At 44.8% G+C, this 25900-nt stretch overlaps 1 protein-coding gene across 2 annotated transcripts in view; it reads left to right on the forward strand.

Annotated features, from left to right (window-relative positions):
- ACVR2B (activin A receptor type 2B) overlaps nucleotides 1–25900 on the forward strand; it is a 219517-nt gene that overhangs the window by 187196 nt on the left and 6421 nt on the right. For both annotated transcript variants that reach the window (XM_068235924.1, XM_068235923.1), the window contains exons 6-8: nucleotides 7550–7693; nucleotides 14494–14642; nucleotides 24201–24315. In XM_068235924.1, coding sequence (XP_068092025.1) covers nucleotides 7550–7693; nucleotides 14494–14642; nucleotides 24201–24315 — 408 coding nt within the window. The remainder of the gene's footprint in view (nucleotides 1–7549; nucleotides 7694–14493; nucleotides 14643–24200; nucleotides 24316–25900) is intronic.

Genomic DNA, 25900 nt, shown 5'->3' on the forward strand with positions numbered 1-25900 from the left:
TGCTGTCGAGTTCCATGCCAACACCCTTCACCTTCAAGCTGCCTTAATGTAACCCGCTCCACATTGTTCCTTATGGTATCTTTATAGTGCTATTGATCACAGTTATGGTGAATCTGCTGGGAATTGATTTCCCCAAAATGTCAAATTAATAAAATTTTGATCAATTTTGACAAGTTTTCAAAAATTCATCAAAAGTATCGAAATTTCTGGGCCCCCCTAGGAGAGCGATTCCACAATCAGTAGCTCCTACTGCTGCTGGCAAAGTGGCAGGTGCAAATGAGTGGCTGCTGGTATAGTGACAACTGTTAATCAGTGGCTGCTGCTACCGCTTGCATCAGAGTGGCAGCTGCTGGTGAGTGGCTACCGCTGGCATCACATTAGTGTGGTGGCTACTGCTTGCGAGTTGCTGGCTGCTGCAGCTGTTGGCATAGGGATAGTTGCTGCTGGCTACCCCCTTGCCTATTCCCCACCCTCCACTCAGCATCCTGCAGGTCCGGACCGAGAGGAGTTGTGGGTGGGGGAGCAGTTGTGCCACACTGCCAGCGCTCTGCCTCTCCCTCCGCTTGTATCATCACATGTACTTTAGTTCCCCGTAGAAATTGCTGGCGGGAGTACAAATTTGCAGACTTATTTTTTCCGGCGTCCATTTTCTTGTACTACCATGTTTCTATGGGACTACATTACATGCGATTGGGAGTGGTGTCGGTGTGGCACAAATTGTAAGGGAGCCCCTATTCTCTGAACCCCACACACTACTTTTTCCCATCACTACAACTCACGATGACCCAATCCCGGTCGTATGAGGAGGAAGAGAATAAAAGCCGTGCACATGGGCCTCGTCGCCACCCCCACACTGTGATGCCCTGACAGCGGCTCAGAAAATCTAGGTCAAGTATTGGGCAGTGCAGAGGGGTGGTAGATTGATGGGCCACAGACTGCCTCGAACAGGGCAACTTCACTGTTCAATCGACTTTCAATAGATTTCCTGGTGAAATCCCAACCCCATTTATATAAATAGTGCAGGCCAAAAATCAGTTCGGAAAAAAAAAAAAAATGAATACGCGTTTTTTGCCAGCCTAGACAATGAGAACACTGACCAAAGCTTAAGTTGTTGGGTTAACCTTATGATCCAGCCAGAGGTGGGGGTGAATTCACAGACCTGCTGAGGATATTTCCTACGCAGGAGAACCATTATGTATTTAGTTTATGCTTGAGCAAGGGCTGTCCAGAGCAGATCAAAATGTAGTCCTGCTAGTCTGTGGGCATGAACCACACTTCTAACAAAAACCAAGGTTTCCATGTTGCATACAGTACATCACTCACCATCACCTGCCGGCTGTTTGTGGAAATCATTTTGCAATATTTTATGGCAGGAGGTTAAAATTTGTAAACCTGCTAGAATTGCGAATGGAAAATTGCAAAGTTCTAACATGTTCCAACATAGAATCATTCCGTGTGATTTTGCTGTGTGTGAAATCGAACATGATTTTTTTTTGCAAGTGTGGTCCCTATCTTAAACTGTATTTCATTAGTCATTCTGTTCTATTTTTTTTTATTTAGCCACTTTAACCCACCCACTTTAACCCATCAGCAGTTTCAATAGAGTTATCTCGTTTGAGATAAGTGCACAGATTTTAAACTCAGTTGGCAGAACTCCTTGTGCTGTAAATTCTTGGAATGCTTTGATCTGTCTCTACTTACAGAAAATATCGAAACTGAAAGCAGAAGTCCTCTGTTATTGTCTCTCCTTGCCCCCTAGTGTTTTGCCACTTAGCAGCTTCAATAGAGTTATCTCGTTTGAGATGAGTGCACTGATTTTGACCTCCGTTGACAGAACGCCTACTGTAAATTCTTGGAATGCTTTGATCTCTCTCTACTAGCAGAAATCTAGAAACTGAAAGCTGAAGTCCTCGGTTACTGTCTCACACTGGCCCCTAGTGACAAGTGACCATAAATACACATTACTGCAGTACTAATTTGAAGCTAGGAAAACTAATAAGGAAGAAAGAAAAAAAAATTGCTAAAATAAATTGGCCTGGAGCACTTGCAAGCCTCTAAATAAATTGGCTGCGAAAGGGTTAAAGCAAATTTCCTAGAACTGCTATGGCATAATTAGGCCAATAGCCTTTTAAAAGTACAGTGCTGTTCTCGTGTGCATGACATTACCCCCCGAGAATTTCAGAGCCATATGGGACGTGCTAATTTGAAGAAAAATCATTTGCTTTTTTTGCTTTCATTACTATTGAAATGTAAGTCTCCCGTCCATGGCATTGTTTGCTAAACTCTGTACAGGCTAAGCTGTGGCCTGCACTTGGCTCGTCCCCAGCAGGCACACAGGAGGTAAATGCTGGCAAGGCCCTGTAAATCAGTAATCGTGCACTCTCATTGTACATTGGCCTGTGCTGAGGCCTCATTCTCATTCTGATCAGGAAAATGCACAGTGGATTCCCTTTTGTAAGTTTCTCCAGTAAAATAACAGCGATGGAAATTTGGGTAGGAATCTAATTTTCTCCAGTCTCTGAAAGGCACTGCGAAGAAGGAACTCAGAAGAAAGAGAAGTCAGACACAAGGACAATTATGGAAAAGTGTACAAACCCCATCTTTGTAGCCTGAGAAAAGCGTGATTGGGTTTGCGCTCATTAAGTCAAGATTCTGTTCTAATGCTGAAAATATTTTGAAAGCTCTGCATTTAAGAAGTCCGATGTAAAATGTGGTCTTGTTTTAGCAGCCTAAACCAATTATGGACCAGGGGAATTCTGGCTGATCTGTGCTGCGTGGGCTCTGCAGCCCACAGCACAGATCAGCAGGCACGCAGGGCGATCAGACCCCCCTTTAATCACTGCCGGCTGTTTGTGGGTAGCGGGGGGCTCCTCAAAGCCCCCCTCCGCAGCGTTTTTCACCCTCCCTGGCTCTCCCTCCCCTCCTTTCCCTGGGCGGCGCAGGACGGATGCTTCAGCCTATCGTGTGCCGGCGGTGTCCGGCCAATCAGAGGCCGGGGATCGCCGATCTCCTTTACGGCAGCTCCGTATGATGTAAACAGCGGGGATTTTTTTCCCTGCATGTTTACAATTAGCCTGCGAGCTGCAATCGGCGGCTCGCAGACTGTTCACGGAGACACCCTCCATGAACTGGCATGGAAAGCCATGCTAAACCACTAACGACCTGCCGACGCCTATCGGCATTAGGCGGTCGTTAAGTGGTTAAGAAACATGTGCTTGTGTGTTGTCTTTCAAATGTTAAAGCCTACTAAATGGTAAAGCTCTTTGCAGACTGTGATACAAATTAAAATGACAAGCGTAACTGTGAATTCATGTAAACCAAACCGCTTCACTTACCTGGGGCTTCCCCAAACCCCCAGCAGTCGTCCTGTGCCCTCGCCGGTCCGCCCGAGCCTCCGTTTTCCCGTGCGAGCTACTTTCATTACCGCCGACTTGCAACTGCTCCTGTGCGCCCTGGGCAATGCGATGCTTTCTTCGCATTCCCGCCCGCTATAGCTGCTCTAGCGGGTGAGAACGCGAAGAAAGCGTTGCATTGCCTGGGGCGTGCAGGCGCAGTTGCCATCAACTTGTAAGTCGGCAGTAATGAAAGTGGCTCGCGCGGGAGAACGGAGGCTCGGGCAGGACCGGCGAGGACACAGGACGGCTGCTAGGGGCTTGGGGAATCCCCAGGTAAGTGAAGCTGTTTGGTTTACATGAATTTACAGTTCTGCTATGCTTCATTGCAAGTGCTATTTAAAGCGGAACATAAGATATTCATTTTTATGATTATTACCTTTCCCGATTAACACCTCTACCTATGTATTGCTGTATATTGGGAAGTTACTCCCAGTTATGTTTAGCCTAGACAGTGATGTCACACAGTCTTCTGCCCCAGTGGACTCTGGGAGATCAACTGATGTTCTACTCAGGTAGGAAGTAAAAAAAAAACAGTGATGCACCAGCAGTAATGATGTCAGCATGACTGATAAATGTAAGATTTTACAATGGACAAACATTGACTAAATAATTAGCAAAATTAATATTGTAAAAAAAATAAACATGTGCATTCATTAAAGTGAACCTGAACCAAGTAAAATGATTTATAATAAACAATTAACCTGCAAATGAATATTACATACTTGCCTCGCTGTCAGTTCCTCTCAGAAGCTCACCATTTGCTTCTAACAACGCGCCCTTTCAGTTCTGTGAAAGGGAACCTAAACTGAGAGGGAGATGGATTTTACCTTTTAAAATACCAGTTGCCTGACTCTCCTGCTGATACTGTGTCTTTAATACTTTTAGCCACAGCCCTGCAACAAGCATGCAAATCAGGTGCTCTGACTGAAGTCAGACTGGATGAGCTGCATGCTTGTTTCAGGTGTATGATTCAGCCACTACTGCAGCCAAAGAGATCAGCAGGACTGCCAAGCAACTGGTATTGTTTAAAAGGAAACATCCATACCTCTCTCAGTTAAAGGACTTACGAGGCGAAATTACAAAAAAAAGTAAATTACCTGCCTCATCTTTTAAGGCACGGGGACGCCGTCCGCGCCCTCCGGGCCGATCCGCCGGGTCCCCCCGCTCATTAGTCCCCCGGGCCGGCTGCCGACCCCACGGTCCGGGTAAGGCTCTCCTGCCTCTCACAACATGGCCGCTTCCTCTGGCCGCGGCTGCGCAGTCCGCCTGGCCGCGAGTGCGGCTGCGCAGCTCTAGGGCCAACCCCCCCCCCCCCCAATCCACGTGGATCAGGGGGTTGGCCCTAGAGCTGCGCAGCCGCACTCGCGGCCAGGCGGACTGCGCAGCCGCGGCCAGAGGAAGCGGCCATGTTGCGAGAGGCAGGAGAGCCCGACCCGGGCCGTGGGGGGCTAATGAGCGGGGGGACCCGGCGGATTGCCCCGGAGGGCGCGGACGGCGTCCTCGTGCCTTAAAAGATGAGGCAGGTAATTTACTTTTTTTTTGTAATTTCGCCTCGTACGTCCTTTAAGGTTCCCTTTAAGATTTTGAAGAAAAAAAACTTAGGAGAAAAAGTGAATTGGTTTGGACCCCTTAACTCATATTTTAAATAGGGCAGTTCTCACATTTCCTCGGGAAAGCAAAATAATAATGCATGATACTTGCATTATGGTTGAAGCAACAACTTGAGATGAATTTTGTGTCTGTATATAAATAAGTTTATTATTTAATAACAATTTCTGCTGATCCACTGAATAAAAAAGGCAGATATCTCATGCTGTTGTCTCTGGCAATCTATAGACCTAGTTAGGCCACTTCCCCACTTTTGTTTGTTTTTTTTATCTCAGACGCATGCTGTCTGAGATACGCAAGGAAATCAAAAATGCATAGACCATACTGTCTGTTTTCAGCCATGCGTTGTGCTTTAGCACAATAACGCAACACATGCAATTTGCACAAATACAGTGCGATTCAATTTCTTATAAATAAAGCGATCTGTACCGCACTGGAGAGATTTGCAGAGCAATGCAAGTGCAGTTTATTGCTATAGCCACCGGCAATGCTTACAGCACGCAAGTGGGGTAGCAGAATTAGTGGTTGAAAGCAATGGATGTGCGTTAGTGGCACAAGCATTTGAATTGTATTTAGCACTGGTTTGGCTACATCTCATGATAACTCTACAATGCATACCCTGAAATGGAGACTACCTGGAAGCTGCTGGTCGTTAGTTCTGATAGTTGTGACAAAGGATGATCAAATGGAAATATTTCTGAGTTCATGCAGGTTTTTGTAAATGTTATATGCAAATTTATGCAGCTTCAAAGGACGAATCAAGTCTCACCCAGGTTTACCGGTAAATTGATTGGTTCAATTTCAAACTGCATGCATTTCCATAATCCTGCAAGAAATTTCCATCTCATTGATCATCCCTAGTTGTGACACGGACAGGGCAGGCCTGTCGCCTAAAGCTTTGAAAAAAAATTGTAAGTTATGGAAACCTTTTAGGGCATACATACCAACGAGGCGCCGGGAAAAATGGCGCAGGGTGATGCCGATAATGGCATCTTGCTACTAAGGTTATTTAACGTTTTATAAATGCCCTAAAATGTTAAATAACCTTAGCAATAGGATGTGATTACTGGCATCTGTGATACATTACCTGGTCCTGGCGATCCCGTCTCCTCTCCACTTCCTGTTCAGTTTGAAGGAGTCCTGCACCCAACTAATCACCATGTGGGGACTGAAGCCGCGTGGTGATTGGCTGGCTGCCGGGCTCATTCAAACTAACAAGCGGAGAGGAAAAGCGATCGTCCAGGAGCAGGTAATGTCATTTAACCACTGCCGCCTGTCACACTTAACCCTCCGATCACCGCAATAGAAACTTTCTGGCACACCATTGAAAAGGATGGTAAAGGTAATTGATCGTTTTGAAGTGCAACATTCTGGCACAGTGATGGATAATTACCGGCAGTGCGCCTTGCGCCAGAATGTTGCACTTCAAAACGGTAAATTACATTTACCGTTCTTTTCAATGCTGCGCCAGAAAGTTTCTATTGTGGTATGCGCCATTTTTTCCTGCTCCACCTTTTAGGTCCCTGTGCCGGTCTTGACAATTAACGTGTTTTAGTTCCTGGACGTAATTTCTACGTCCAGGAACAATGCGCGCGCTCCCGCGGACGCTCGCGCGTTCGTTAGCCAGGCAATCAGTGAATCGGGCTATGGTGCCCGATCACTGATTCCTCTCCCCCGCTGAAAAAGCGACAGCTTCTCTCGGAAGCTGCACTTTTTCTGGCTTTAGCGCCCCCCCATGCGTCTCTCTAAGCGTATGGTACGCTTAGAGTGACGTCATGTAAACAAACTCATGGCCGCCATCTTGTGGCCAAAAAGTAAAACTACAACTAAAAGTAAAAAAATAAAATTCAAACACACATTTACATTATAAATCTCTTGTTTACATCCCACCCTCCCAAAACTACCCAAATAAGATGTTTAATATAAAAAACAAAAAACATTACAATAAAAAAAAATGTAAATATTTAACTAAGGGTCTAAACTTTTTAAATATCAATGTAAAGATGAAATATTTCTATATTTTTTTTTATTTTAAACTTGTAAATAGTGATAGATGCAAAACGGAAAAAATGCACCTTTATTTCCAAATAAAATATTGTCGCCATACATTGTGATAGGGACATAATTTTAACGGTGTAATAACCAGGACATATGGGCAAATACAATACGTGAGTTTTAATTATGGAGGCATGTATTATTTTAAAACTAGCTGAATGGCTGAAAACTGAGAAATGAATTTTTTCAGTTTTTTTTCTTATTCTTCCTGTTAAAATGCATTTAAAGTAAAGTGGCTCTTAGCAAAATGTACCCCCCAAAGAAAGCCTAATTGGTGCGGAAAAACCAAGATATAGATCAGTTCATTGTGATAAGTAGTGATAAAGTTATAGGCTAATGAATGGGAGGTGAACATTTCTCAAGTGAAAACGACGGAACGCGAATGGGTTAAGTACACTCTTTGTCAGCTCTAATAATACTCATAATATAAAAAAAGTTAGATTTTGTGTCTTGTTTTTTTTTACATACGTATTTTTATTTTTTATTTTTAGGACAAACAGTCTTGGCAGAGTGAGCGAGAAATCTTTAACACCCCTGGCATGAAACACGAAAACCTCTTGCAGTTCATAGCAGCTGAGAAGAGGGGAACAAACTTGGAAATGGAGCTGTGGCTTATCACTGCTTTCCATGAAAAGGTGAGTGTCTATATTAAGCCCCGGCCACCACTGTCCAATGCTTGGCTGTGCCTCTCGCTGGGGCCACCATGGCGCTGTCTGATGGGTCCTTAGGAGTTGCAAAATTATTTTTAGAGAACTTCAGTGCTTAATGTGGCCTGGTTTCTCCATTAGATGCTTTCAGCCCACTGTCACAAAATTACCACGCAATTTAGGGAAAACTGCTAGGTATTAGTACAGAGGAACAGAGAAGCTTTCTATTACGCTCACTGAGCTGAATGTACAGCAAGACCTCCTAAAAACAGAAGATTATCCACATTGTTCCACTGCAAGTCCCAAAAGCCCCCAAACACACTTGTTCCGCTTAAGTGAATACAACATTATTTTCCATTTCTATATAATCATCATCATCATCATGTAGTTGTGGTACCGCTAATGGTAAAATATTGGTCATTTAAATCGCCAATATTTTACTATGCCGTACCCAGCACCCATTTTCACTTGAACCCTCCGCTATAATTGCCTAACCCTAAGACCCCCCCTGCTCAAACACACACCCCTAATGCCTAACCGCCTAACCATAACCTGCCCTCTGTAACCGCCTAACCATAACCTGCCCTCTGTAACTGCCTAACCATAACCTGCCCTCTGTAACTGCCTAACCATAACCTGCCCTCTGTAACTGCCTAACCATAACCTGCCCTCTGTAACTGCCTAACCATAACCTGCCCTCTGTAACTGCCTAACCATAACCTGCCCTCTGTAACTGCCTAACCATAACCTGCCCTCTGTAACTGCCTAACCATAACCTGCCCTCTGTAACTGCCTAACCATAACCTGCCCTCTGTAACTGCCTAACCATAACCTGCCCTCTGTAACCGCCTAACCATAACCTGCCCTCTGTAACCGCCTAACCACAACCTGCCCTCTGTAACCGCCTAACCATAACCTGCCCTCTGTAACCGCCTAACCATAACCTGCCCTCTGTAACTGCCTAACCATAACCTGCCCTCTGTAACCGCCTAACCATAACCTGCCCTCTGTAACTGCCTAACCATAACCTGCCCTCTGTAACCGCCTAACCATAACCTGCCCTCTGTAACTGCCTAACCATAACCTGCCCTCTGTAACTGCCTAACCATAACCTGCCCTCTGTAACTGCCTAACCATAACCTGCCCTCTGTAACTGCCTAACCATAACCTGCCCACTGTAACTGCCTAACCATAACCTGCCCTCTGTAACCGCCTAACCATAACCTGCCCTCTGTAACCGCCTAACCATAACCTGCCCTCTGTAACTGCCTAACCTTAAAGTGGACCTGAACTCTTGCACAGTACAGAAGGTAAACAGAGAAATGCACCCTGTATGTATTTAGAGAGTGTAGACTGTCTAATTCCCCCTCATCTGTAATCAAAACTTTAACCTGATCTCTCAGCTGTGTCAGCTGGCTGCCTCAGCAGAGTAGCTAATTTGTAAACACAGGATTAACCCTATATGTTTCCATGAAAGCAGGAAGTAGACACACTGCAAATGTATTGCAGGATTTGTATCGGCCTTAACAAAGATTTGTTTTTCTTTAAATGTTATGCTATTGCTAATCTTTTAGGACACCCCCTCCCCCTTCAACAATGTCTGCCTTACAAACTTTTAAAACAAACCTTCAAAAACCTGGGAGAAATATTTTTTTGTGAGAAAATGGTTATTTCACTGAAGCAATAATGTAGTTTGGTAATCCTCCTGTTTTGTTCTTATTGCCATGTGGAATCTTTTTAGTGCTAGGTTTGATTTCATTCATCTTCCCAAAAGATGAATTGATTTCTTGAGCACATTATGATTGTAGAAGTAACAGTGACACCCAGTGGCCAGATTATTACTGAACCATAATAATGCTTCCATGCTGTTCCGAAGTGAGAAATGCTTTATTAAACGGCTTAGCAGCTGTGGCAAGTGATTCAGAAGGGCACTTCTCACATATGTACAAAGTTAAAACACAACTGCACGAGTCATTGGACTGGGAATTAAATAGGAATAACAGTTGTAATTGAAGCCAATTGATTTTTTTTTTCTTTCATCCTTCAAAAGTTTTCAGTAACAGAACTCCGAAATAGTATTCAGAAAAGTGCTTGCAAATTATAATCCGTGTACAGACGCTAGATTGTTCATCACCTGAGATGATCATTCTTGATCATTTTGGGCAACAGTTTAGAGGCAGTACAGGTATCTTACCACCCATTTGTAGATGATTATTATTTTTATTTATATAGTGCCAACATCTTCCATAAGCTGTACATGGTACAAAACAAATACTGGGAAGCATAGATGCCAGGGCTGTGGAGTTGGTACAAAAGTCTATTGAAACCATCAACTCCAACTCTACATACCCAAAATTGTTCTGACTTTGATCAGAAATCACATTAGAAACACTAGGAGTTCCCTACCCTTGCGAGCTTACAATTTAGAGGGTAGTGGGTTGGAAACATTAGGGAATGAGACATGGGTTAGCGGGCGGATTAGGCAGTACACCTCCAATCAGGGCCCTATATATACACACGCTCACCCTATATATATATATATATACACGCGCACACACACGTACACACGTATACACACACACACACACACACACACACTGTACACACACACACACTGTACACACACACACTGTACACACACACACTGTACACACACACACACTGTACACACACACACACTGTACACACACACACTGTACACACACACACACTGTACACACACACTGTACACACACACACACACACACACACACACACTGTACACACACACACACACACACACACACACACACACACACACACACACTGTACACACACACACACACACACACACACACACACTGTACACACACACACACACACACACACACACACACACACACACACACACACACACACACACACACACACACTGTACACACACACACACACACACACACACACACACACACTGTACACACACACACACACACTGTACACACACACACACACACTGTACACACACACACACACACACACACACACACTGTACACACACACTGTACACACACACACACTGTACACACACACACACACTGTACACACACACACACTGTACACACACACACACTGTACACACACACACACACACTGTACACACACACACACGTACACACACTGTACACACACACACACACTGTACACACACACACACACACACACACACACACACACACACACACACACACACACACTGTACACACACACACACACTGTACACACACACACACACTGTACACACACACACACACACACTGTACACACACACACACACACACACTGTACACACACACACACACACACACACAGTATACACACACACACACACACGTGAAGCCGTTTTCAAGTGATACACACACTTACTTATGCTAACACACTTCTCCTAACTTTCTGGCCAAAACACAGAAAATACATCCTAGCCATGGCAGACAGGACAAGACAAACCCTGTCTGTAGAGGATTACTCCAGAAGAAAGAAAAATACACACAAGTTTCAGCAGCCCAAACGGGGATTACCTCGCCACCTCGGACTGCTGCTGTATCCATCCTCCGTGCTTGAAGAGGCGGGGAGGGGGGCTGATGAGGGAGTCCGAGCAGGAGGTTGGAGAAGTATGCCTCCTCCAGGTCCTAGTGCCCGCTGCTGCACCAGAGACAACAGCTTGCTCTGCTCGCAAACAGTTTTGTCCGCCTGGTTGTTAATGCCAGGAGCGCCCCCCTGGAAGCCGGCGCCCTGAGCGGTCGCTCGGGTCAAAGGCCGGCCCTGCCTCCAATGCTAGAATGCTAGCTATAGCAAACTATAGGCTTGTCTGAACAGGTGTGCTTTGAGAGCATGTTTGAGGGGCCTTTTCACACTGAGGCTGTGCGGTAAATTTACCGCAGCCTACTGAAAGTCTATGGGGGAGTTCACATTGCAATGTTGTGGTATGCTCCTCCAGAAGTGCCCTACCTAACATGCTTCCAAACTTGCGTTACCCTCTGGCGATCTGCATTGGACCGGAAGTCCTATAAGTCTACGCCGCACTTTTCAGCGTTGCGCTTGTACAGAAGTGTGTTTTAGAAATAGGCTTCCGTGCAGGTCATCAATTGCCCAACAGGAAGTGAGTCACTTCCTGTTTGGCTGGATGCCAGACTGGGATTACCGCATACTAATGTGGTAATCCCCAAAGGCCTGTTTTGAATTTGCAGTGTGAAGCCGGCCTGAAGGTTTCCAGGCTCTGAGCATGATAGACTGTCTGGGGGAGAGCATTTTTATAGGAGAGGTGATGCTCATGAGAAGTCCTGGATGTGGAAATGAGAGGCGGTGACTAAAGGACAAGAGGGGTCTCCTGGGAGGAGCATAGGTTCCGGATGGTATCTGGAGATTAATGAGTAAATCTAAGGAGGTGTGGTTTAAATGAGAGTGCAGAGTCCAGAGTTTCCCCCAGACAGCCGTTTTTAGGAGTTCAGGTTATTGGAGTGTTTTATTAATGGTCACTATTGGTGGGGTTGCAGAGGGTGGAAATATCAGTGTCTGGTTTGTTCTGGTTAACCCTCCTGGCGGTCTATTAAAAACCGCCAGGGGGCAGCGCAGCCGTTTTTTTTGTTGTTTTTTTTTAACCCAGGGCTCGCTACATGATAGCCGCTGTGCAGCGGCATCCCCCTACCCTCTTCGATCAGGAAATCCCGTTCAAAGAACTGCGTCGCGGCGGCGATCGGTGTGCTCACGCAGCTAGCAAAGTTCTAGCTGCGTGCAGCAAGAAAACCTCCTGCGCGGCTTACCCCGAACCGCCAGGAAGGTTAAAGTGGACCTGAACTCCTGCACAGGACAGAAGGAAAACAGAGAAATGCACCCTGTATGTATTTAGAGAGCCTGTTGAATTCCCCCTCATTTGCGTCTAATCACAAGTTGTAATTTGATCTCTCCCCTGTCACCTGACTGCCATGGCAGATAAGCCATTTGAAAGCACAGAATGTTAACAATATGTCTGCTTCAATGTAAGCAGGAAGTAGAAACAGTGCAGATTTATTTCAGGATTTGTATCAGCTGTATCAAATATAAGAGTCACCTAGTGGAGCAACAGGCTCTTCCTGAAGGCCCATACACACGCTGGATGGATGTCTCCTGACGGGGATCAAAATCCGATCCCTCAGGTGAGATCGCTGGGCCGAGGCCGTACAGACACGTAGTTAGCCTGCAGGCTAACGCTGTTTTCTGTTGCATTGTGGGCAGCAGAGGGAAGACTGAACGGAGCGGATGTGATGTCACAGGGTGAGTAGGGAGAACAAAGCCATTGGTTGACGCTCACTGGAATTGATCCGCCTGGCTGCCGCTATACACACCGGATTATAAGCAGAGGCGGTTGTTATCGTCCGCCTCAGATGACTTTAGTCTACCAGAATCAATTTTATTTCGCCAAGTACAGCAGAGCTGTACTCGGAATTCTTTGTGGTACACATGGCATAGGCATAGTATAGGAAAACAAAACACACAACACAAAACAGTTGGAGTTACAGTAATGGTATAGGTCTAACCCACATTAGTAGCAGACCCCGGTCATCAGTTAGTGTTCTTCCTGTCGTGCAGGAACCGTCAATACTGATCATAGTAATGATAATGGTAATAATGATGATGATTGATGGTGGCCCCCATACTACCCAGGGCAGCGAGAACCAGGGCAGGCAGCGGCGAGAACTGGCTGGAAGGCCCCGCTAGGACATGCCAGAAGGCGGGCCTGACAGGGGGAGGTTGGAGATCAGCAGCCGAACCGCTTGGGGGAAGAAGGTGTTCTTCAGTCTGAAGGTTTTGCATGGTATAGTCCTGTAGCGGCGGCCCAGTGGGAGAAGCTTGAAGTAGCATCTGCCTGGGTGGGAGGGGTCACGGGAGATCAAAGTGGCCCTCTTCATCATCCTAGCGGAGTGGAGGAGATCAAGTGGTGGAAGAGAAGACCCGATGATTCTCTCTGCGTCATTTATGACTCTCTGCAGTTTGTATTTTTCGCTGGCCGTTGCACCCATGTACCATACAATGATTGAGAAGCAGAGTATGGATTCTATAGTGGCAGTATAGAAGCTGGCCAGCAGCTTCCTGGGCATGCCGAATCTCTTCAGTTGGCGCAGGAAGAACAGCCTCTGCTGAGATTTCTTCTGAATGTTAGTGGTGTTCTGCCCCCACTTAAGGTTGTTGGAGAGAGTCGTGCCGAGGAACCGCACGGATGTCACCCTAGAGACTTCGGTACCCCCAATGAGGACAGGTGGGAGGGGGGGGAGGATTCTTCCTGAAGTCCACGATTAGTTCAACGATCTTAGCAGCGTTGAGTACTAGGTTATTGTCACTGCACCAGTTGCAGATTCTCTCTACTTCGCTGCGGTACTCATGCTCTCCGGAGCTGCCAATTAGGCCGATGATGGTGGTGTTGTCTGCAAATTTGATGATTTTCACAGAGTCCACGGAAGATATGCAATTGTTGGTGTATAGGGAGAACAGTAGTGGTGACAATACACAGCCTTGTGGAGCCCCTGTATTTGTGGTTCTGATGCTACCATATGTACCTTGAGAAAACTTTGTAAGCAGAGCAAGAGTTATAGAAACGCCTTCTGATACACCTTATACTAGTAAGGGATAAATACTTGAAAGTGCGTTGGAATAGCTGCTATAGTTTGGTGGATATTTTTATTTAATGCTTTGTGGAATTCTTCTTTCAGCCTTTTTGTTGTGTTCATGAAAATGTCCATTCTGTAAACTAATGTGCTTCATCACTGTTTCATCTTCAGGGCTCCCTGACAGACTACCTGAAAGGGAACGTGATCAACTGGAACGAACTGTGCCACATTGCTGAGTCTATGGCGCGAGGACTAGCCTACCTCCATGAAGACGTGCCCCGCTGTAAAGGGGAAGGGCACAAGCCAGCAATCGCTCACAGGTATGGATATGCGGATCTATCAAATGTATTGCATTGGCAGTAGCCTGCCCTTGCAGCCAAACCTGGTATACGGACATATGGCTCAGATACAGCTACGGCAGCTGCTACAGAGGGGACCCCGGGAGACAGACTATTTACCTGTGGACTGTTAGCTCAGCATAAGCCTCCTCCTTCTTATTTCTGCCTTCAACTGGGTCTGTGTTATCTGAAGGTTCATGTAGGATGGTCTCTTCAAGATTCATCAAGCGCAGATGGCCTAGGACTTTTGTCTTACATATCATCATTTTTATCTCTGTCAAAAAGCAGCCTGTTCCATCGGTTTGTTCCCCCTCTCCTGGGCCCATAACCTGTTAACTTAACAAAGAAGCAAGTTGTAGTTTTAGTGCATGTAAGTTCAGGGTAGGCTATACTTAACTTACACAGCACCAGTTATAAGATGACAACAGTTCTGCTCTTGGTTTAATGATGCATTGTGCATGGTGCCAGATTCCTGCACTGGCTTCAGTAACACAGACCAGACAGCTGTGTAACATTTCGTCTGCTCCCCAGACCCATTTCTGGCTCTTTGTTGATGGCCGTAATTCCAGATTTTCCGTGTGGTCTCCTGGCTACCAGCCTGCAATGAAATGTCGTTTTTTTTCCCTCTCACTACAGATATCATAACATCCATTTAGTGAGCTTGTGTTGTCCTAGCTAATGACAAAATATTCTCGACTATTAGCCCGTTAGTCATTCAACAAACCCTGAAAGATTCCTCTTCCCAGGATTTTTTCTCCTCTTCTTAATACAGTCTTGCGCCGTGTAAGTAAAGGAAATGTGTTTCTCATTTACACATGCCATCTGTCTGGAGTTTTGTACGGAGACAGCTTGGACAACTCACAGCAGGGAGAGTTGCCGTTTTACACCGCGGCCTACCCATTATCCAAAATATAAATGTACCGAAGGCTCCTCGCTAATGGCTTCGCCAGTGCAGATGGAGCCAGTCTCAAGCTGGGTGAAACTGATTTACTCTGACTAATGTGCTTGCTACCAAAGAGTTATGTGACAAACGAGACACTTCTTCCATTTCATGGCTTTCTGCGGGACTATTGGAGTCACCTGAGCAGCTTCCTGTGTAGTAGGCTTGTGTCGGTGTCTGTCCTCGTAGCGCTATCTGCAGTAGTTTGTCTTTTTATGCTTAGATCAGAGAAAAAAAGAAGCGCATAGGAAGCAAAATAAATATTGCAGCTTACACAAGGTGACACCACAGACATATGTGACCGTATTTTGCTTCGGAGCAGATATGAATTCACCAGTCAGCCAAATATATCTTCATACTTTATTCCCCCAAGCCTTCGTTCATTTTCCTGGTTTATTAATGCGGTAAATAGTTTTCGTTGTTTGTTTTTTTACATTTATTACGTTGCATGCATTTAGAGTGTATCCGAGGCGGTATGGGACATGAGATAAAGGTGTATGTACAGTACAAAGCCTATTAATAACCAGGCTGTTTTACTAGTTTTGTTTTGCTGCCCTAAAATAGTTCATTTCTAGGCATGGAAGTGACCACTTCTGTTTTGGGAATATAGTAAACATCACTGATAAGCAAATTACAGCAATAACAAATTTCCTGGCAGAATACAACTTCTGAGGGCAGAGAGACATATAAACTATTGACATTTTTATAACTCTGGGACACTCATAAGGCTGCCACTGATTATAGACAGTAAAACATTCAACCTACTTTGTAAATGTTTAAATATCAAATATCAAAAAAAGTCATTTTTAGGAGTAGGAGGATAAATAAATATAATTGTTTCTCATCAGTTTATTTTCACCTTGGGTTCACTTTAAAGTGAACCATAAGCCAGAAAAAAACTTCTACCAGCCCCCTGCAGCAGTCCTGTGCCCTTGCAGCCACTCACTAATCCTCTGGTGCCCCGCTGATAGCTAGTTCCGTTTATGCCGACAGGCCCGTCAGGACTGGCCACGCGTAGCTTTTTCTGCATTCCCGACTGTAATTAGCGCTATTGCGGGCCGCAACGCGTACAAAAATACGCGTTATCTATGCGTGCATAATGCGGCAACGCGTATTTTTGTACGCGTTGCGGCCCGCAATAGCGCTATGCGGGAATGCGGAAAAAAGCTACGCGTGGCCAGTCCTGACGGGCCTGTCGGCAAAAACGAAACTAGCTGGCAGCGGGGGACCAGAGGATTAGTGAGTGGCTGCGAGGGCACAGGACTGCTGCAGGGGGGCTGGTAGATGCCCAAGGTGAGTAAAACTAATTTTTTTTTTTCTGGCTTAAGTGTCTCTTTAAGTTGCCATTTTTGCCGCAATAAAACAAATTATCATGGTAGTCTGTTAGTGTCTGGGAGTCCCATGCTGTTGACTCATGGTCTGCCAATCGGCCATGATCAGCCCCAGTAACTGGCTCAGTCGGGTCCAGTCTGGGTCTTCTGCACATGCGCGGACCTCCTGCACATGCGCAATAGACCCGGACTGATGCGATTGAGCATGTTACTGGGGCTGACCATGGCTGAACAGCAGACTGCGGGAGGACAGCGTGGGAATCAGACGTGTTTATGGGGCGGTAGTAAGTCCCAGGTAAGTATCAAATCTTTACTTTCTGAAGTCTCTGGTTTCCTTTAAAGAGGAAGCGTAATGAAAAATAGAATGTAACAAATTATTTGGGATACTTATTTTTATGTTTGTTGTTCTGGTTTTGGTGTGAAACGTTTCTCTTATCTATATTTTGCGGTATGTATCCCCACCCTCTCAGTGATGTTTAGTCAAGGCTATGATGTTGAACAGCCTTCTGCCCCAAAGCACTCAGGGAGATCAAGTGATATATTTAGGGTCTCCCCCCCCCCCCCCCCCCCCATTCCCCATTCCCTGGTTCTCTTGATTCTAATTTCCCCTAGTGGTGGCCTGTTATTCTGAACCATGCGTGCACAGTGAAAGTTAACACTCGTTCATGAGCCTTTTTTTTTACTGTGCGTTCGATACTCGTGAATGCACAGCTCAGAATAGCTCTTCGCCACTCAGAGGAACTTCCAGAAAGCACAGGAGCTATGAGGGAGGGACTGGGGGGACTACAAAGGCCAATGAGCAGAGCCAGGACAATTCTGAAAAGATAAAGTAGTGCACTGTAGGCTTTATTTAATAGATTCCCCCTATGCAGGGGTTCTTTAAGCCTCGTACATATGCTAGAGGTTTCTTGCCCAAGATGGTCTGCCGTGGCCGCAACGGCTGAATATCTAGCTTTGATATAGGCATGAGATCCACAGTGCCGGGTTGTCTCGGCCAAACGTTCTCCTTTTTCCACTCTGTCGTGCACCACACCATCGTCCATCCTCCATAGCAACAGAATGGGCCATTTGCCTCTAGGTTAGCAACAGGTCTGTACAGAACACAGGCCTGAAGTGTCACCAAAGTGATTGAGTCCCAGTCCCTATAGTTACCTACAGCTGCCGACTGCAGTGAATCAACTAAGCATAAGTGAGAATATATGAGGAAAGGTTTTTCACAGAGACAAAGTAAAGGTATGTAGCCAGTCTTGCTTTAGAAGAGCACAAATCATTGCCTTTCGTTTTTTAATATTTTTTTAAAAAGACGTCCAGAATTGAATTAAAGTACCTTTCAAAAGAGAAGAGGCAAGTTAAAAATAAATAAGGAACTGATGGTACTTGTAGATAACGGTTTCTTGTATTTCATTTCTAAATTGAGAATTTGGACTGTAAAGCACATATTAATGTCGCATTAAAACAAAAAAAGGAAAAAAGACAGCTCTACAGACCTTGCTTGGAAAGAGTAGCATAGCATGAAGTGTTTGGCAGCATGGAACTTTAAAAACAGCAGATTCTACCATAGACATGAGCCAATTAAAATGATTCCCCTTCTCGCTGGAGGAAATCACTGGTGCTTGGCACTAGGTGAAATGAAACGTGAAATCCATTCCGATAATTACATTTCTTGTTTATCAACCTATTCATTTTTATTTTAAAAAAAAATTGGCCAAGTTATAACAGACATGTTAATAGATGTGGACACAGCTGAAAGGACTTGACATATGCAAATTTGAAATAATGTCAGCCTTGTGTAATGTGCTGAACACAAATATACTCAGAATAACGTGGACTGTTATGTGTTAAAGTAAAAGGAAGGGCTAAATTCTTCCAAAATATTTGATTAAAGATGGTTTGGAATTGGATTAAATAATATGTACAGTTCTGTACATGCCATTTGGTATTGGTCCATTGTCTTTCTCAAGCTTTTGACAAAAAATCCTTACGATTAACCTCCCTAACGGTATAATTACTTCTGAATCTTAGGGTCTAAAAGCCGTGCAATTTCTTCACAAGCTTTTAGATCCTAAAAACGGAAAAACATACAGCAGGAAGATCTGCAGCAGTATAACTCATTCAGGCTCGGGGTTACCGCTCTGTGCTGCGGATTTCCGGCCCGAGCCTGACTCGGGTTTATGGCTAAGGAAGTTAAAGGACATTCGACATGATAGGCATGTGTATGTACAGTTCCAAGCACACAAATAACTATGCTGTGTTCCTTTTTTTTTTCTTTCACTGCCGGAAAGAGTTAAAAAATCAAGTATACAAGTGACAGTTTCTGTCCGGGTTGGGTACCGTGTTGGACTATAGCGTAACTTTGATAAGGAATTACAGCTATAAAACACTTTCCTGGCAGAAAATTGCTTTTAAGCACAGGAAAGAGATTAAAAAGGGTTAATAAGGCATAGATTTAGTTCTGACATACTTTAATGCATTTGTTTTTGAGCAGACAATAAAATAGTAAAAATGTAAAAAGTCGATTTAAAAGTGAAATGAAACTGTGTGATGTCTAAAAATGTCATTTTTATCTATCTCATCAGTTTTTCACCTCCTGTTTCCTTTAAAATATTGGTTGTGCCAGTTGACTTATGGCTAATGGTAGGGCTGTGGGGTACACAGAATTGGTCATTCTCTAAGGTTCAAGACTACTGTAAACCAACGCAGAGGAGCTAAATCCTTTTTGTTTCCCAGCGATGAATGTCACTTGTGTTAAGTTGGCCATACAACATTCAGTTAGGCCTTGTTTCCACTCGGGTGTGGTGTCTGTTTCAGATTCCACGGCACCCTTTCTGCTGCAAAGCTGCAGCCGAGTCACTGTAGCTGTGCTATGCACACCTTTAGGGATTCAGATGTGTGCGGCGGTAAACTGCAGAATCACCGGCATGCTATTGACTGAATAGGTAGCATTTCCCCTCATGCGACTCGGAGGTGAGGAAATGTTGCATATTCAGCATACCTGGTAAAGGGCCCTCCCCATTCGATTTTGTTTTAATCGATAATCCTATCAATTATTTTAAAAGACTGAAGACCAACATTGCGGATCAGTCTTTAAATCCATTTTAGCCCTTAACCCTTTGGGGACCGGCTGCCTAACCCCCCTTATGGACCAGGCCATTTTACATGCAGGGGGCACGTTAGGGGAGGTCTAGCAGCCGGATCCCCACTATAAATAGCTGGGTATGGTGTCCCCTGTATTATTGCCAGCAGCTTTTACTCACCTCCTGGGCTCCAGCGATGAGCAGCTCTGGCCGCCATCCCCGCTCGCACTGCCATTAAGTTCTGGTTCGTGGCTTGATGACGTCATCAAGCCAGACCCGACACTTAAGGCAGAGCTAGCGGGGATGCCAGCCGGAGTGCAGGGCAGCGACGATCGCCGGGGTAATGTCAGGAAGGGGAGTGGATCCTCTTCTTCCCCTCCTACCGCCGCTGCTCTAATAGTGATCAGTACGATCGGCCAGCGATCATAGTGATCATGTAATCAGGAGCCAAGTTGGACAGCCACAAGTGCGGCGTAGGATTTACTACGCTCAGTCCCCAAAAGTTTAATGTCGATCACAAATGTTTAAACCGCTCCAGTTTACGATCAGTTGAAAACTGCAAACATGATTTAAAAAAAAAAAATCTTCTATGCAATATACAATAAAAAAAATCTTCTATACAATAAAAGAATTCTTAGCAAAAACTACCACCCAAAGAAAGCCTAATTTGTGGCAAACAAAACTGTATAGATATTTTGGGTGTGATAAGTAGTGATAACATTATGGCCAAATGAATGTAAGTAGCACTAAAAGGTGAAAGTTGCTCTGGATTTTAAATGAAACATCCAAGTAAATAAAAAAAAAAAGATCCACTTACCTTGGGCTTCTTCCAGCCCCTTGCAGCCGTCCTGTGCCCTCGCCGCAGCTCCGGTGGCTCCCAGTCTCCTGCGCTGGCAAAGCCAGGTCGGGTTCCGAGTCGGCTTCTGCTGCGTTCCACGGCACGGGTCACGTGGTCTCGCTGACGTCAATAGGACGGTACTGCGCAGACGCAGTAGGTCTGCGCCTGCGCAGTACTGTCCTATTGACGTCAGCGAGACCGCGTGACCCGTGTTGTGGAACCCAGCAGCTGCCGCCCCGGAACCCGACCTGGCGAAGGTCGGCTTTGCCAGCACAGGAGATCTGGAGCCACTGGAGCTGCGGCAAGGGCACAGGACGGCTGCAAGGGGCTGGAAGAAGCCCAAGGTAAGTGGATCTTTATTTTTTTTTTAATTTACTTGGACCATCACTTTAAGGTAAATAAACCCTTGGTGAAGTGGTTAAAAGGAAATAAATATGGCTGCCTCCATATCCCTCTCTGTTGACGTATACTTTGTCAAACGCTTGCTTTGCATGCCAGGGATCATTATGGCATAGGTAGACATGGTCTGAGCACAGATCCGCCATTAGATAAGAACTTTGTAGAGCTGGTTCTTTCAAAAGGAAGCCAAGGTGACTGTCTAGGGCCTAGTGGATGTCCAAGGGTCTAGCCACCACTTCCCACACTCCCCTCCTAACTCTTGGGTACATCATAAGTAAGGTTAAGCTAAACAAGCACAAGGTTTGGGCCCCATTTCACCTCAAGCCAGCCATACACTATGCAATTTTGCATGCAATCGATGTTATGATCGACATTACAATTGACTGACCAAAAACCAACATTGCGGTTTGGTGTTTCAATTGTAAATACTTAAATCACTTCAAATTGTGAATGTCTAATTGGCCACAAAATTGTACAGTGTATGGCTACCATAGGTTAATCTTTTGAATCTTTGTATACCATTTATTATGGCCTGTACCCACCACATGATTTTTCCAACGACCAGTGATTTTTTTTTTCTTTTTGAGTGACCAGCGATAATTTCTGCGATCTTGTGACGTGAGTACATGTGGATGATTACACAAACAATTGGTGACATGAGGGGACAATGACCATCATAAATCTTTTAGATCCCCCTAAGACTCCCACGCAAAGTACCCCAATCGCTTGGACTCCCGTTCGCGCTAGTTGTTTGCCATTGTGACGTCGCGTATATCTGCTGGCCGGAAGATGGACTGGGAAATGCTCGTCATCGTGGGACATCGCTGGGATCCATCTTCCTGCCTTGGGAGGGGAGTATAAAAGTACATATAGCGATGTATGGGCAGATTCGACAAAGAGACAAATGTATCTCTAATCGAATCTGATTAGAGATAAATTGTTTTTTGTTGATTGTGCCCGTACACTACAGGCCGATTCCCGTCCGATTTCAGCATGAAGACTTCAGGGAATTAGCTGAGTCCACAATGTATAATGTGCCCGGGGTGTGCATTTATACTTTACCTGTCCTGTAGCAGCCTCTGTGCGGTGTCCGTAATCGTCGAGGCGGCTCTCTGTACATGCCAATGGCGCATATAGCGTCTGACGTCAGACGCTATGCGCCGATGTCAGACACTATTCGCCAGTAGCGTGTACACAGAGCTGCCTGGAGGTTACAGACACCGCGTGGCAGCTGCTACAGGACAGCTAAAGTATAAATGCACACACCAGGCACATTTATACATTGCGGTGGGGGTTTCGTCATCTCGTCACTCGTTCCCGGAAATCGCCGCCGTACCGCCACACACCCGACCAACCAACTTCGGCCCGACATCTTGTGTGGCATGTGTGATCGACCATGTGACCAATTTCCATCCCAAAATTGGTCGCTTTGTTGGTCGGGCAAGCACTTGGCGGCACAGATTTTCGTCCAATTTGATTATAATAATCGAATTAGATGGTCGATCGGCCACCAAGTCGCCTGATGTATGGCCACCTTTAAGCTCAACTTCTGTAAAATCTTGTAATTTCCTAATGAAGACAGTGATTTCTGCTTTTGTACCTTTTATTTTGTGCTTTTTCCATTTCAGGCATGGTTGTTTGAAAACTCATCCAGACACACTCTTCCACCCTCGTTAAAAAGTTTTGTTGAATTTCTGTGAAAGAAAACACATAGATTTCCTGCAAGGTGCTCTTCAGCAGAATGGGGCCTGTTAATTAGAATAGCATTAGGTCTCCTGTCACAGCACACACCAGTAAATTGTATTTCCCTGGTTAATTATCACGTTTAGTCGTATCTTGCACTTATCAGCACTGTCACTACAGGGATTACCTGTGATTTGAATGCATGACGTGCACATTGTTACCATCTGCTCGGCTCTTTATAATTAGATAACAGCTACAGTGTCTTCAAGAGGATAGTTCACCTTCTCTGTTTTTCTTTAGGGATTTACAAAAAAAAGACCAAAACAAATGGCAAGTACTATAATGCTGGGAGCACGATACAACTTCTCCCCCAATCGACTGGAATCGGAGTATTTCTGACATGTCTGATCTGTTCCTAATCCATTAAACGGATTGATTTTGCAAAGTCATCATTCGAAAATTTACCCCGTTATCGTCGGGAGCAGTTTGGACATGTACACAAGATACAACTTCCTACCACAATACCTGAAAGTTGCATCATGTGTTCCCAGCATTAGAGATGCTGTAGAGAATCTTGTAGCTTATTGGGGCAGATTTATCAAAAGCAAAGAAAACTAGAGAAGATCTGGTTCATTAATGGAGCAGATGATCCTATCGAAAGATTCTGATTGGTCACTAAAGGTGCTCCTACATTACTTGTTTGGCAGCTTCAATATCCGGACGATTCCATCATAAGGATCAAATCTGGCAGTGACCGATCCTGCTACATGACCGGCCGATTGTTTTCTGTTCGGATCGATCAAAACAATCCAACATGCTGTAAAGTTGTTTTAATTTGTGTATGCGGCGGTGACAGCATTTGATATTCCGACAATCTACAGGTCCCATGGCTGGACTGCCTCTATTTAATCTGTGTTCCCCCCCCCCCCGCCCCCTGACCCCCCCTCAAGCCCATGGTGAGTGTGGAAGAAGTTTGCTTATCTGGCGCATGTCTCCTTTATCATCTTCTCTGCATCACTGGGGGTGCCTGTACCCCTTGACTCTGTCTCATTTGCTGAGGAGAGGGGGTAATGAGGTACAGATACCCTGGGGCGATCCAGAGGAAACAATACAGGAGGCACACGGCAGATAGGTGAGCTGTTTCTGTACTGGATGGATGGTGTCGTGTGTCATTTAGCTAGAGAGAACCTCCAAAGCCAATTTTGTAAGCAACTGTAGACCTTTTTGTTTATTCATTGTCAGGTAACCTGTATTTTTGTTTTATTTTATGTGCAGGGATTTTAAAAGTAAAAACGTACTGCTGAAAAATGACCTGACTGCAATTTTGGCAGATTTTGGGTTAGCCGTACGGTTTGAACCTGGAAAACCTCCTGGAGATACCCATGGACAGGTAATTCATTCTTATTCCTGTTTTAAGTTTGAGAGTGTCTTGACTTTTTTTTTTTTTGTAACATCTCAACTTTATTGATTATTAACAATCTTCTGAATACAGCATGACATCCTGTTTTGCAGATTTTTTTATTTTTTTTTTAATTATTAGATTTTAGTCTAGCAGGGCACAAGGCATACATGCAAAAAGGGCTCTGTGAAATTTGGGTGCATGGTGAAGTCGAAAAATGGCTCACCCTGCTAATGCAAATTTCCCGGCATCATAGATTACTATTCCCACTCCAGGCCGCAATGGACTCGGTGGTAAGATGCAATTAGACTGCCAGCTCCTGCTGGCAGCTGAATTGCACAGATGTTGTATTTTTATTTTTTATTTGGGCTCCGTATTTTGCTGGCGCCTAAATTACCCTCTGAGCACAACTATAGCCATAATTCACACTTCAGTCTATGGCGGCACCAAAATGTCCGGTGCCCTTTTACCTAAAGAAGGTAGATCAGCGCATCACCAGGCCGCCTCAGATTGGTATACCTACAGAGATGCGCTGAGACAACACACTGTACCCAAAACAAAAGTTGTGCATATACATTAACATTAAATGCAAAACTATTAGAAAAATATTACTATGGCGAAAAATTGTTAAATTTAAAATATGTGCAAACATAGACAAATAAGAAGTATGTTTTTTTTCCAGAGTAAAATGAGCCATACATAACTTTTCTCCTATGTTGCTGTCACTTACAGTAGGTAGTAGAAATGTGACAAAAACTACCGGTTTTGGACTAGTCCATCTCTTCATGGGGGATTATCAGCAAGGTTTTTATTCTTCATAAAGATATTCCCTAAAAAGGATTTAAACAATGATGCTGGACAGCTTCCCTGCTCGCTACAGTTTTTTGGCAGTTGTGCAGAGTAACTGCCATTCACTAAGTGCTTTGAAAAACAAATAAATCCCTGAGAATCACCCATGAAGAGATAACTAGTCCAAAACCTGTCGCTTCTGTCACATTTCTACTACCTACTGGCTAATTGACCGACATGGTCAGACGCACCACTTGATTTCTATTTCTTCCTTGATCATTGGAAATGCTTTTTTTTCTAACAGTTAAAAAAAAAAAGTTGTAGCAGAGTTTTGCCGTAAGGTCAGGTGTACAGTGTCACGAGATAAGCACAGCAGAATCATGATTACAGTATTGTGTATTTATACAACACAGATCTCTTCCACTGTATTTTTTACATAGGATACAGTCATGTCACTAACTGTTACTAAGGGGTCTCAAGTAGTGCTGCTGATACCAAGTAGCTAGGTACCTATAGCTACTCTGAATCAAATTTTAAATTAGGCAGCTCTGACCGCGGGAGAAGGGAGGGTAACTTACCCATGCGGCATTCTGATCCGATTCGCTCCATTCACATCCCACATCGTGTTCTGGGTTGAAGAAGGAAGCGTGGGAGTGATGTGGGGTGCGAGTGGAGTACATTGGTTCAGACGACTGCATGGGTAAGTTAACTGCAGTTTTCCGTGGTCAGCGCTGCCTAATTTAATTTCTATTCCAAGTAGCTTTCAGTACATGGCTACTCGGTATGA

The sequence above is a fragment of the Hyperolius riggenbachi genome, chromosome 5, assembly GCF_040937935.1.
Source record: "Hyperolius riggenbachi isolate aHypRig1 chromosome 5, aHypRig1.pri, whole genome shotgun sequence".
Lineage (NCBI taxonomy): Eukaryota > Metazoa > Chordata > Amphibia > Anura > Hyperoliidae > Hyperolius > Hyperolius riggenbachi.